This window comes from Mizuhopecten yessoensis, unplaced genomic scaffold (genome assembly GCF_002113885.1).
Source record: "Mizuhopecten yessoensis strain PY_sf001 unplaced genomic scaffold, ASM211388v2 scaffold10759, whole genome shotgun sequence".
Classification (NCBI taxonomy): domain Eukaryota; kingdom Metazoa; phylum Mollusca; class Bivalvia; order Pectinida; family Pectinidae; genus Mizuhopecten; species Mizuhopecten yessoensis.
The window spans coordinates 532638-547474 of record NW_018408707.1 but is presented as its reverse complement, the minus strand read 5'-3'; the positions used below and the strand labels follow the sequence as shown (position 1 = coordinate 547474).

The 14837-nt window shown below is 35.0% G+C and overlaps 1 protein-coding gene across 8 annotated transcripts in view; it reads left to right on the top strand.

The window, feature by feature from the left end:
- Positions 1–1730: 1730 nt before the first annotated feature.
- Positions 1731–14837, top strand: part of LOC110462203 (myosin-3-like) — a 133212-nt gene continuing 120105 nt past the window's right edge. For 7 of the 8 annotated variants that reach the window (XM_021516051.1, XM_021516056.1, XM_021516050.1 and 4 more), the window contains exon 1: positions 1732–2095. In XM_021516051.1, coding sequence (XP_021371726.1) covers positions 2060–2095 — 36 coding nt within the window. In that variant the 5' untranslated portion in view covers positions 1732–2059. Of the gene's footprint in view, positions 2096–14837 lie in introns of all 8 variants that reach the window. The other variant, XM_021516055.1, reaches the window with a different exon arrangement.

Below are 14837 nucleotides of genomic sequence, written 5' to 3'. Positions count from 1 at the left end.
CATGTAGTGGCATGCATGGGGCTGTTTTGAAGTTTTTGTACAGGGGTGTAAATATAAAGTTTTCAGACATACAGGGCAGCCAAGAAGTTTTGAAACCTGCATAAACGGGATCTTTAACTAGGTCCTAATTTGTACATTTCTATGTTAACAGAATCTGTGTAATCTGGACACCTGTATAAAACAGACCTCCCAACTGTTTCAGCTGTTAACTGGTTTAATCCAAATGGTGGTTGTCCAGTTTACAACTTTACACAGGGTTTCACTGTCATGTTAAGCTTGAACATCATATTTACTTCTGATTTGTATTGTCACCTTTTCATTAATTAAACAACTACAGCATATTTTGTTTGCTATCAAATTAAACGTTAATTAAGCATGAGTTAAGAATGGTGCCCTAAAAAACACTCCCTCATACTTCTCAGCTGTTTGTACATGTATCTGTTTAGACGAAATAACTCCTTAGGACAATTCACACTCCAATGAACACACTAAGTGGAATGAATTTGCGAGTCCAGAAAACAATTTAACAGTGTATTGTGTGTGTGAGTGTAATTGTTGCGAGTCATTGATCTGTTGAAGGTACAAGCCGGGTGAGAGAATTCGACCGTTAGGCATGGTTTAGTCAGATTGTCCACCAAATGAGTCTAGACAAGGACCATACAGACTTGTTAGCTTTCAACATAATTTAATGAAATTTTCAAAAGATTTCTTTTTTCTTAATATCTTCAAATGTTAGAGAATTTCCAAAATTTGTTGTCTTACTCAGGAATAATTTTACATATAAACATTTGTACATATTGGCTAAAATTACAGTTAATTTTAAAAATATTTAAAGTAAAAATCTGCATTTATGGCTATCAAGCTGATAAAACATTGAACACATGGGCGTTGGCCTCAACTACGGTAGGATCAATGTTGACTGCGGAACCAAGGATGATTAATATTCCATAGTGAATTTTCATTTCATTGAAAATGATTAATATTTTTATGTCATTAAATCAAATATTTGCTGAATTAAATGCTTGTATTGAAAACCACGCCTGTATATTTATATGTAGTATTGTAGATCTAGACCAGATTTAAATCAGTCAAAATCATTATGTCTTTTCGAATAGGTAACAAATACAAATAAGTCCTTATGGGAAAAAGATGGACTTTCATTGCTTGACATGAAGGTTGAAATTACATTTAGATGATAAAGTCGATTATTCATCACGTGGAAGTTTTTGTGGGTCTCTTGTTTTTTTAAACTTTTTTTCCCCTGCAGTTTTAATTAAATACTTCTTTTCTCAATAGGGCATTTACAATGTTATAAAATAACTGCAATGTTATTTGAAATATGTCGTTGTTAAAATCTTGATAAATACCAATATACAGAGTAGATTTCACAGTCAGGACTAATGATTTTCCTTCTCAGTTGATTTCGTTGACGAAAAACTTCCGAGTGTTGTAACCAATTAGCTTCGGGATGTTGTATCTAGATGTTTGTGAGAAATTATTAAAATCATTACGGACCATTGATCCGAAACCCCTAGGTATTATTTACGGAATATATATGTACATGCCACACTTTGAGACAACAGCTGATGACAGTGTTGGGCCTTCCTTTTGTTCTGTGACTGACCCGTGACGGGACATTTAATGCCATCGACATGCTAACGACCAATAGGGTTGGAGTATTGGAATCACGGAGGTACTCGGCCCTTCTAGCAGTAACACTGTGTCAATGCAAAAAATCTCTCAGATCAATAGCTAGAAGCCAGGTGTATTCTATTTACACACACGACAGTATATCTACCTTGTCATTTACCTGTTTGTAAGGAAGCTACCTGGACATAACACCTGTTAATGAGAAGTCAAGTGTGTCTTAATAGACTAAAACCATTTCTTGTCACCTTTAAGGTGGTAGGGTCCTGACCAATTCAGATGGACCATTAGGCACTTTCTCCAGATGGAGGTTTTCGAGCCATTACCTCTATTCCTGTCAGTGTGCCCCCCTAGTGGGTTTTAAATTTCGGACCTAGGGGATATAAAGTTTACCTGCTTTGAGTGTTGCGGAATGGCCACCAGATATCGCATTCAAGACAGGAAAAAGGTAAGTTATAACATGTTTATACTACACTGTAGAAATTCTTTACATAAATATCGGTTTTTCTGCTTAACTTTCACCAATTAAGAATTTGAGAGTACACCGGGGTATCAAATAGGAAATAAAGTGTTTGAATAGGAAAGTTTGAACGGTGAGTGGCTGGTAAGTTATCACAGCCGTGATAAGGCAATGTGTGATTGTTTGGTTTGCAGATAGACAGAAAGTAAATGGAATTAAATCTCTGCTTTCTGTACTGATTAATCTCGTAAATAACCGACCCCAGATAGCAAGTACACACATATATAAAGATTGACTACAGCAGTAGGAAATAGCTGGAATTTCATCTCTCTTGGCCAAGTGTGTTGTCAGTTCCTACCCATTTTGCTCATATTGTTGGACCAAGGAATGGGTATCCACCCTTCACTGGTATTCTTGGACCAGGGGATTACTCAACCTCCCTTTGCTGACAGTTTTGGACCAGGGAATGATCCAACCTCCCTATGCTGACAGTTTTGGACCAGGGAATGATCCAACCCTCTTTGCTGACAGTTTTGGACCAGGGAATGATCAAACCTCCCTATGCTGACAGTTTCAGACTAGGGAACACAGTGCCTTATAATTTGTTTTATAACAATTTGATTGCAACTTAGTATGTTATCAAATATATTGCTGGAATATAGCTTATCAAGTCAGAGATTTAGATCTTTTTCAAAAAGTGTTGTTGAAGAAAATACCTGAAGTCATTCTCGTGCAATACTGACCATGGATTTGAGTCATTACACTTGTATGGAGAAAATTGCTACAGAATCTTGCTAATGCTCCCTACAGAATCTGCTCACTCTGGGGACAGGTCACTACCTACATAGGTGGAATTTTGAGTGGTTATATTTTATATATGAAACAATAGTATTAAATACTTTGACAAAGCCAAAGGTATGAAATTGGAATTGGATTCAAATTTTGAAATCGGATATTCAGTACTTTGTGTGTCAACAAACTTGATCAGATTGACATTTCAACCTTATGTTGTTTTAAAAAATATATGACATGTCCAGAATTTTTGTGTGTTAGTTTTGGATTACATCTAGATGTACATGACTGTAATTCATTCCTGATGATCTAACTAGAGAAACGATCAGTCTGTTTTCAAACATTGGAAAATATATTAATGCCGATCGGATATATCTTATGTATGCACATGTATGTGCTTCATGCCTCAATACACCTGATAGAGATTAAGAAGGAGGTCAATTTGACAGTGTCCAGTGTATAACAATACAATAAGATGGACTCTGTGATATCATGGCTAAATGCCTCTGATCAGGTAAGTTCTTTGGTAACTACTTTCAACTTGTCCTGATGTTGTACATTAGCAAGCTTGATTTTTCAAAAGAAGAATTTTGTATGTAGAACAACATCCCCTATATTGTTAGGTCAGTCTGTTCCTTATACCTGAGTATATGCATACCGTTCACAACCTGTCAAATTAATTCTAAGCTAAGCACTATTGGTTAACAGTCTTCTCCTTTGTGATATCCCAATTTTTGAGATTGTGGATGAAATTTAAATTTTCAAAATGTTTTAATTAATTCATAGTTGACCCAGAAAAAGTCATGATGTCATTTTCTATTCTACAATTATGCCTTAATTCATTTACCCCTGAAATTTCATAATGAACTGTTCCAACCTTTGATTCGGAAGAGTTCAAATGTGTCTTCAGGGGTGAATGAGCAATATTATGAGCAATCCATAGTTCCCCACCTCAAAAAAAAGTTTGGTATTAAAATGAACAAGGGGCAATAACTCTATATATAACAGGAGACCTGATTTCAGTTATGATGTAACTCTCTGCCATAGCCAATCCCAAGGGGTACTTATATGCATATGTAACAATTAAAATTGATAAAGTATATATACAAATTGTACCAGAAATGTTATCCAGGATGAACAAAGGGCAATAACGCTGTATATAAAGGGGGCAAGAGACCAATTTCTGTATTTTACACTCTGCCATCCCAAGGAGTACCTCAATGCATGAAAGGCAGTTAGAGGTGACCAGAGTATTCACAATGAACAAAGGGGCAATCACTCTGTATATATAGAGGGGATAAGAGACCAATTTCTGTATGTGACACTCAATCACTTCATTCCAAGTGGTACTCGCATGGAATATTTATCAGATGTAAATGACAGAGCACATGTCCTTGACAACATGAAGAATCAACAGACTGACACGTTCACAAAGTGAAAACCTATATGTACCTCCGGAAGTAAGGGGTCCTCACTAATGACATACTTGTCAACTCTCCCTATTTTGGGGGGATACTCCCGATTTTGAACCCTAAAATTGTTCAATCGGTGAATTTGTTAAACTTTTCCTATTTTCTAAGATCTGCTTATTTCATATGAAAGAAAACTTCAGAAGATGACATTTTAAAGTGTTAATTTTGTCCCGAGAGGTATACACACATTTTATTTTAATTTTGAGCATGCACTATCTCCCCCATGGAAATTTCTAAAAGTTGGCAAGTTTGTAACGAACCAATCAAAAGGTCCTTATTAGGTATAGAACCAATCAAAAGGTCCTTATTAGGTATGGAACCAATCAAAAGGTCCATATTAGGTATATATATATATATTGCAATCAGTTTTATGCTTATTAAAATGAACAAGTATTTAAATGCAAATGTTAATAGGTTTGTTTATGTTTTGATTAGATGGCTCAATAAGTGTTTTAAAATGACAGAAGAATTAGGGAAAATCAAATGAAAATTTCATTCACAATCTCAAAAATTGAGTGAGGTAGATTGTAGGCTGGTTGATATGGCTTAGACTTGCTACATAGTTTATACACGGTCTAATACACAATCTTACTATGAATGATGTGCATATATAAATCTCAAATTAAATCCCATTATTGCCGGATTAATCACTGACAGAAGATAGAATGTTGGAGTTTAAATTTTATGTACATTTCCTACCTTTGGATATAAATGAAATACTGTGTGGAAAGCAGTGTAAGATTTAAATCTGAATACAAAATATAGGTTACACATAAATACTGTCACTGCTTGGTTTAACTTTACCAAAAGATATATAGAATGTCAGATAAATTATTACCTCTATTGATGGCGAGATTAAACATCATGCTTCATCATTGGGCAAAAAAAATAAAATAATAAAACTTTTTTATAAAATCTGTGTATAAGAAACTTTATCCTACTTTGATGCTTGTTTTACTGTTAAAATGCTGAAGTTGTTCAAAAACTTTCCACCTCTGAAGTAATAGATTATGCTATATTGGTTTTTATGGAGAAAACACATAAAGACAGGTGACAATACATTTTACGGTAGATCAGGAAATGAACAACATTCCTGTATCCTATCACCTGAAATTCTTATTATATCATTAATATATACATCTTTCTATCCCAACATTAAACCTGTCGTAATATATCTTTACTGTATTCACGGTTTGCACCCTTGATGCCTTTAAAAATAGATTTAAAATGCCATTTAAGTTGATATATTAATTTTTTTGTAAACCTTGTACACTGTACTTAAATTTATTGTGATTTTATATGGGTTGTTAAAAACACATTCTTAACCTCAAAAAAGAAGTGAAATTATAAAGATTTTATTTGAAGTTGATGACATGCTTTATTTTTTGTACCGTGAAAGTCTGTATAAGTGAGGTATAATTGATTAGTAGTGTATTCAAATACCTTTGGAGGTGGGATAAACACAGGTGTGTAATTGGAATGAAATGTACTGTGGAGCCTAAATAATCCATCTGATTTCTTCACTAGTAAATTTTATCCAGCCACCATCTCCTAGTAGAAAGTCCAACTACCATCATTCCCAGTAGATAATCCAACCACCATCATTCCCAGTAGATAATCAGCCGCCATCATTCCCAGTAGATAATCCAGCCACCATCATTCCCTGTAGAAAATGCAGCCACCTTCATTCCCAGTAGACAATGCAGCACCTTCATTCCCAGTAGATAATGCAGCCACCATCATTCCCAGTAGATAATGTAGCCACCTTCATTCCCAGTAGATAATGCAGCCACCATCATTCCCAGTAGATAAAGCAGCCACCTTCATTCCCAGTAGATAATGCAGCCACCATCATACCCAGTAGATAATGCAGCCACCATCATTCCCAGAAGATAATGTAGCCACCTTCATTCCCAGTAGATAATGCAGCCACCATCATTCCCAGTAGATAATCCAGCCACCATCATTCCCAGTAGATAATCCAGCCACCATCATTCCCAGTAGTAAATGCAGCCACCTTCATTCCCAGTAGATAAAGCAGCCACCTTCATTCCCAGTAGATAATGCAGCCACCTTCATTCCCAGTAGCTAATCAGCCACCTTCATTCCCAGTAGATAACCAGCCACCATCATTCCCAGTAGATAATGCAGCCACCATCATTCCCAGTAGATAATGCAGCCACTATCATTTCCAGTAGATAATCCAGCCACCTTCATTCCCAGTAGATAACCCAGCCACCATCATTCCCAGTAGATAATGCAGCCCCCATCATTCCCAGTAGATAATGCAGCCACCATCATTCCCAGTAGATAATGCAGCCACCTTCATTCCCAGTAGATAATGCAGCCACCATCATTCTCAGTAGATAATGCAGCCACCTTCATTCCCAGTAGATAATCAGCCACCCCATTCTCAGTAGATAATCAGCCACCATCATTCCCAGTAGATCCAACTACCCTTGTTCTTGGTAGATGGTCAAACCATTTTTGCAGAAACCTTTTTGATGTTCAATCAGGGAATTTAACTGGCGCTGTTTTGTTGAAAGGAGTGTGCTCAATCCACTGTACCTACAGACCACCATCAATTCATTTGCTACTATAGTCACTTACCGTCAACATTATTTCGTTGTCCTTTTTAATTTATAATTATGAGAATCCTTTATTTGTCTCCCTCCATATATTGTCAAACCCCTTTATAAAGCCAAATAGTTGTTGGAGAAACTTTAGTAGTTAAAGGAGTAAATAATGTAGATGATTTTACCTATACTTCACTTGTATACAAAATTATACAAAATGATAGGTTGTGAGAATAGGATCAAAACAAAAATAACTTATTTATCAGCAGTTTCTTTTTCTTTACTTAACATTTCAAAATAAAAAAGATTTTTTTTCTCTCAAAATAATGATTACATTTAACAAACAAACGAGAAGCTATGTTATACAGTACTGTTTAGCCACAATGTACTTACATACACACCTGTTGGGTTATGGTATGTATAGGTAACGTATGAAGTCGGCCACTCTATGACTGTGTATATGTACTCATTGACTCCGGGGCTCATATCTTGCCCTGACTTTATGTACAGTTGGTTGATTAGTAGAATATCATTAATCTGAAGGCAATTAAGTTTTTATTGTTTGTCTCTTTGTCCAGCTGTGTGTCTACGATACAACAGTAACGATCGCAGTAATTAAATGTTATTTAGACAAACATCTAATTGACTGCGAAAATTATTTATTTTAGGACTTTGTTTGATTTCACACGCAGATTTGATATTGGTGTTTGTTGCGCCTCTGGTACCTCTGTAGATATTGATTGATTGATTGGATAAATATAATGAAGGTGAACCTGGGTCTATATATCTACATATTGATACATTATTATCCAAATTTTCCACAAGTATTTCCATTCAAAACAAAAAATGAAACAAATTTACAAAAATGAATTTTAGTAACTTTACTTTGATAAGAATTGCATTGATAGAATTTGTAATATGAATATTTGATAAAAAATTGAAAATTGAAAAATATTTCATCTGGTTATGTAAGTACTGTAGAACATTGCCAATGAGCAGGATACTTCACTAACAGAGGTTGATGGCTGTGTTTGTGTTTTACTGACTCACCTGAGCGAATGGAAATAATTATAAAATTACCTGTAAAATTAACGTATGTTTGCGTGACTGATTTAGGCCTTTGTAAGGTTTGTTTGGTCTGTGAGCTGGAGTATTTGATCGTACGTATACTTTGATGTCTGCCCTCATTGTAAGACGTGCTCGGGTCTGTGGGACGGGATGTTTTCTCGTACTCGTAAACCTGCCCCCGTTATCAAGTCACATATTTTGGTCTGTGAGGAGAAATGTTGACAATACTTGTGTATCTACATATAAGTGGTTCTTGGTTCAAGTCTCCATGAAGGAATATACAATATATCAAACACTCCCTGATCTGGGGAGGTCTGTCGAGTTATCTATGTCGAGCCCTGTAACATGTGACGATAAATTCTAACTTATACCATTTCGTTACTCCGACTTGTCAACGTACTACAGACATTTGCCATTTTGTAGTTTATAATCCCGATTGATTTTACCGCAATCCGGTGTTCGAGGAATTGACAGGAGCGCTTATAATGGAAAGGCCCACTTAGGCAGGAATCAATGATACCTATGTAGGTCGAAGTGAGATCACAGCGGGGATGGGGATCAAAGGCAGACTCTATGGGGGGTCGTTTAGAGGTCAGGAAACGGTGGGGATCCTGATACGGAGTTACACAGATTTAACATCCGGTGTACTGGTTATATGTGTGTGCTTTGGAATAAAGTAATTGTTTTGAAATAGGAAGCTAATTGATGTGGGATAATTTGTCTTTTAGAAGCTATTTAAATGCAGAAAAACCTGAAAAGTCTATAGGTGTATGAGTTTGCGTTTCAAACACTGGTTAGTTTGAGTTAGTTCTCTCTGTGTTCATGGCATTGTGGATCTGTCTTTCTGTCAAATTATTCCGCTGTATGGAATGCAGCCTCAGAGCTATTTGTTCCTATAGAATGTTAGCTTGCCTTCCTTCCTGTTGTAAAGCATTAGTTGCTAAGAAATGAAATTTTGTTTGACATTAGGGATGACTTTGGGATATTTGTTTATTAAAAATCTCTATGAAACTCTTTTAAGGCATTGCTTTGAAAGGATTTAGGAATTTGATTTTGGAAAGATGTATTTCTTTTAAAGCTGATTTCTGATCAGTATGATTCCAATGAACTTATTTTATGGGATGTTGAATTCCATCAATTCTCAACAGGAGAGGATTTTACCTGTGAAGTATGTGGGTATGTGTATCAACAACAAGGCTCGTCCTGGTCACAAGTAGCCAATACCCGGGACAATATTTACCTCCCTGCCATGTTTATGATGCAGATTGAGCCTTTTATTGACCAACATCTTGTAAAGTCCCAATATTCGCCGTGATTTATGGTCTTACAAGTGTCCAGCATGGGCTACAGATACCATTGATGGTTCAATACTGGACCACAGTGGTGTTAGCTGATCTGTAAAATAAAATGTTGTATTATGTTTAACCTGGTCGTAAATGTTAAGATTCTTTTTAAATGGGATGAAATATGCATAACAAATGTGTCCTTTGTCCATTTCAAAGGTAATAATGATAATTAATGTACTCCTATGAATCTTTTTCTTATAACTATAGAGCAAGATTAGTTTGCAATTATTTGTGCATCAAAATAATTCATGCTTGAATGCAACATTGAATACATCACAGTATATAACATTGAATACATCACAGTATATAACATTGAATACATCACAGTACATAACTTTGAATACATCACAGTATATAACATTGACTACATCACAGTATATACCATTGACTCCATCACAGTATATAACATTGAATACATTACAGTATATAACATTGAATACATCACAATATATAACATTGACTACATCACAGTATTCAATGTTATATACTGTGATGTATTCTATATTATATACTGTGATGTATTCAATGTTATATCCTGTGATGTAGTCAATGTTATATACTGCGATGTATTCAATGTTATATACTGTGATATATTCAATGTTATATACTGCGATGTATTCAATGTTATATACTGTGATGTCGTCAATGTTATATACTGTGATGTATTCATGCTTGAATGCAACATTGAATACATCACAGTATATACATTGAATACATCACAGTATATAACATTGACGACATCACAGTATATAACATTGAATACATTACAGTATATAACATTGAATACATCACACTATATAACATTGACTACATCACAGTATATAACATTGAATATATGCTGTGATATATTCAATGTTATATACTGTGATGTATACAATGTTATAGACTGTGATGTATTCAATGTTATATACAGTGATGTATTCAATGTTATATACTGTGTTGTATTCAATGTTATATACTGTGATGTCGTCAATGTTATATACTGTGATGTATTCAATGTTATATTCTGTGATGTAGTCAATGTTATATACTGCGATGTATTCAATGTTATATACTGTGATGGAGTCAATGGTATATACTGTGATGTAGTCAATGTTATATGCTGTGATGTATTCAATGTTATATACTGTGATGTATTCATGCTTGAATGCAACATTGAATACATCACAGTATATAACATTGAATACATCACAGTATATAACATTGAATATATCACAGCATATAGCATTGAATACATCACAGTATATAACTTTGAATGCATCATTTGAATACAACTTGATTGAAGGGCCAGGTCACAAAGAGAGTCAAAAAGCTGATTTTCTCCAAAACTACAGGGCAGATATTAAACAAACTATAGTGGTAGCATGCTTAGTCGTTGGGGATCAAAATTTATTAAAAAAAATGGCTGAATCTCCTGGGAGCAGAGGGGCATGATAAAAGAGAAAGAATTTGCTGAGTTGCTTTAAATGACTTCTCCTTCCAAACTACACGGCTGATTATAACAAAATTGTAAAGATAGCATATTTAGTCCATAGGAATCAAAAGTTATTAAGCTGACCTACTCTTGGGGACTGAGTGGTTAGGTCACATAAGTTGAATAAGAGGATTTTTTTGAACAACATATATCTTGCCGAACCACTGGACAGGTTTTACTTGAGGTAACCGAATTGAGACAGTGACAGGATCCTTAGCCCATGGCAATCAAAAGTGATGATTTCCAGATGAAAAAATTCAAGGCCACTGTGACTCTTGTCTTCTATGAAAACTGAAAGAAAATGTTCAAAAAATGGATCCAAGAATATTGGGATTTGCTCAAAATCTCACAAAAATATTGACATCTACAATCTGCAAGAAATGTAGCAATGTTTGTAAGCTTACAATGATGTCTTCAAGAACATAAAGGGCCTGGTGTATTTATTGAGCACTCGAGGAAACCTCTTATGATTTGAAGATTGATCAATATTGGTGAGTTTGGGTAGGCTAAGCTTCCCTAGGCTGGTGGCGTGGGTCGAGTAGGTCTTTAGACTGTTTACTTGTTTAGATGTCGAGCAGATTGGAAATCAATTAAGGTGTGAAAAGTCATACTTGTTTGATCAAATGTCACACGTTCTTTGTTCAACAGAAATATTTTTCATGTATAAATATCAAAGGAACTTTACATTAGCAAAATCTCTGAATTTACCATTATTATTGCCTGTGTATGTTAAGCTTAGTGTTTTATATACATGTATATATATACAAGTCATTATTCTGTACTTAAACATTGCGATACATTTGGAGATGAACAACTATTTATCATTGAAGAAAGAAAACACTTAAATTTGTGTTAATTAAAAACAAAACAAAGAATACTTTATAAGCAAAACTGAAATAATACACGAGCTGTCAAACCTGCCTTAGAGACCACCTGTCTATAACTTCACTCAAACCTGCCTTAGAGACCACCTGTCTATAACTACACTCAAACCTGCCTAAGAGACCACACGTCTATAACTACACTCAAACCTGCCTTAGAGACCACCTGTCTATAACTTCACTCAAACCTGCCTTAGAGACCACCTGTCTATAACTACACTCAAACCTGCCTTAGAGACCATTGCTGTCTTCAAAGACAGGTGTGACTATGTAACAAATGGGATAATTGATCCTTTGAAATATATATATGTTACATTAAATGTGTAATGTAAGAAAAAATAGGGCATATTATCTTTCAGTATGTGATTTTGATAGTGGTAATGAGACCTTCATGTAAAGTACAAGTGTTTGATAAAGTATTGAATTTACAGTGTCTAGTTTAGAGTTAATACCATGCCATAGACAGATCGATCATTGGATTTTAATGTGATCAAGGTGAGCTGGCTTTTGTAGATCGATTGAGGTAATACAATACCTGAAACAATAACGGGATTGTTCCAGGTGTAAATGTGACATTCCTCTGTTTCCTGTGTCAGTTTACATGCTTTACTGGGGTGATAGAACCAGAATGTCAATAGACGGAGAATAAAATCTCCCCTATTGATGCCAGTATCAGGTCGTCCATACACTGATCAGCTTGTCACTCGTCCATTTCACTGATCGGGTTGTCTGTTTCACTGATTGGGGTCGTCTGTTTCAATGATCCGGTCGTCCATTTCCCTGGAGTAATGGATGTGTCCAGTATCTTTTCAGTCATGAATATTGTATATATTACATCAATAGAGATTGATAAAAACTAGACTCTTTCAGCGTGTGAATATGGCTGATAACTGATTGTCTGTTTTGATGGCACCGGTGCAGATTATCAGTAAATTGATACTCCAAAGAATTGCATGATAGTCTTATGTTTATAAATAATTACCGATGACCTATAAATATACTTTTCTTATAAAATAGGAAGTTGGATTTCCATATACTGTTTGGAGAAATTTGTGCCAGGTTCCTTTCATAACAATTGAAATACTAAAACAGTACTTTAAGACAGGAATTTAAATTTGAGCGATACAAATTTAAGAGAGATTATGTTTAAAACACACGCACCTCTAAAGTATAAATGACATGCAATTTTTTTTTTAGGACATATCAGTCGATCATGCACCATGACTAGAAGATTTATATTTGACGAAATCTGATATGTACTCCGCTCGGCTAACATATTTGCATATAAATATATCGTTGCTGATTTTATTGACAATATTAATTACATTCTGCTGAGTCCCAATGTTGATATTTGATACATTCGATTCATTTATAGCCACCAAATCCCAAATTTAAATAATTCAGGCTGTAGGTATTTACGACTAGTCGCCAGCGTTTGTTGTGTGGTTTTAAACTTAGCCTTGGACCTGACTTGATAATAACTTGGTTTTCTTTTGAATACGGTAGAAATTCAAAAATTCATTATTTTCTAGATGGACTGTATTTTTGACCCTTAATATACCTATTTGAGGGTCTGTAATCAAAGATAGGAAAACATTCCATCTATTTAAGTGAAACCTGTACAATCTGAAAACCTATATAAACCCGACCTTCAACTTAATATCAATGTATACACTTATATGAAAATGGAACCGGTTTTATCTGCAAACCTGTATAAGCCAGACATTATACTAGATCTAACATTTTGATGCAAATAACACTTGTTTGTGGCCATCAACTAGGTCTCAATGTGTGTGACTTCTCTGTAAACTGAACCTGTCCAATATAAAAGCCTGTATAAACCAGACCTTTGATTATTCTAGGTATCGGTGTATACATTTCTATGTAAGCTGAACCTGTGTAATCTGGACACTTGTATAAACCAGACTATTGATTATCCTAGGTCTCGGTGTATACATTTCTATGTAAGCTAAACCTGTCCAATATAGAAACCTGTATAAACCAGACCTTTGATTATTCTAGGTATCGGTGTATACATTTCTATGTAAGCTGAACCTGTATAATCTGGACACCTGTATAAACCAGACCTTTGATTATTCTAGGTATCAGTGTATACATTTCTATGTAAGCTGAACCTGTGTAATCTGGACACCTGTATAAACCAGACCTTTGATTATCCTAGGTCTCGGTGTATACATTTCTATGTAAGCTGAACCTGTCCAATATAAAAACCTGTATAAACCAGACCTTTGATTATTCTAGGTATCAGTGTATACATTTCTATGTTAGCTAAACCTGTATAATCTGGATACCTGTATAGACCAGACCTTTGATTGTTCTAGGTATCGGTGTATACATTTCTATGTAAGCTGAACCTGTATAATCTGGACACCTGTATAAACCAGTCCCTTGCCAATAAGTCCAAATGTATACAGTAATAACCTGGAAAGAACTCATGTTTTTGTAACTATTGTGTCAGTTTCAGCAAGTTCCACTCACAGTTTATATAAATACAATAAACATAAATACCGGCAGTGATATGGTTTCAAAATAAAAACATTTTAGCTATCAAAGTTGAGGAACATTTCTATTAAATTTAAGTTAAATGGGTACTGCATTTGTGCAACATTTATCTGTTATGCAATGAATATCTTAATTGAATATTTGAATGTCTGTGCATGTCCCAGACAATTCCGGGGCACCTTGTCAGATACCACAGAGAAACAAAAACATGTTTTATGCAGTATGCTGTCTTGAAAAGACTTGATATTTTGCTGAACCAATGTTTGAAATAAATTAATAAATATACAACATTTGATATAGCGCCCTATCTAGCTAACATAAGCCACTCTAAAGCGCTTTACAGCACATAGATATATAATTTAATACAATGAATACAATTTGCATATAAATTAATCAATACAATTTTGAGAAATTCACAGGAGCTGCCTTATCAGGCGCTAACTCCTAGTCCTATGCCACCTGGCTAATATCTCCCTATGTTTGTATGCCTGCGTGTGTGCTGGAGATGTATTGTGTTCTGTTTGTAGTGGGACCGTACTTCCAACGTTATCATTTATAGTGCCACCTCACTTGAATGCCACAGCACAGATACCGCAAC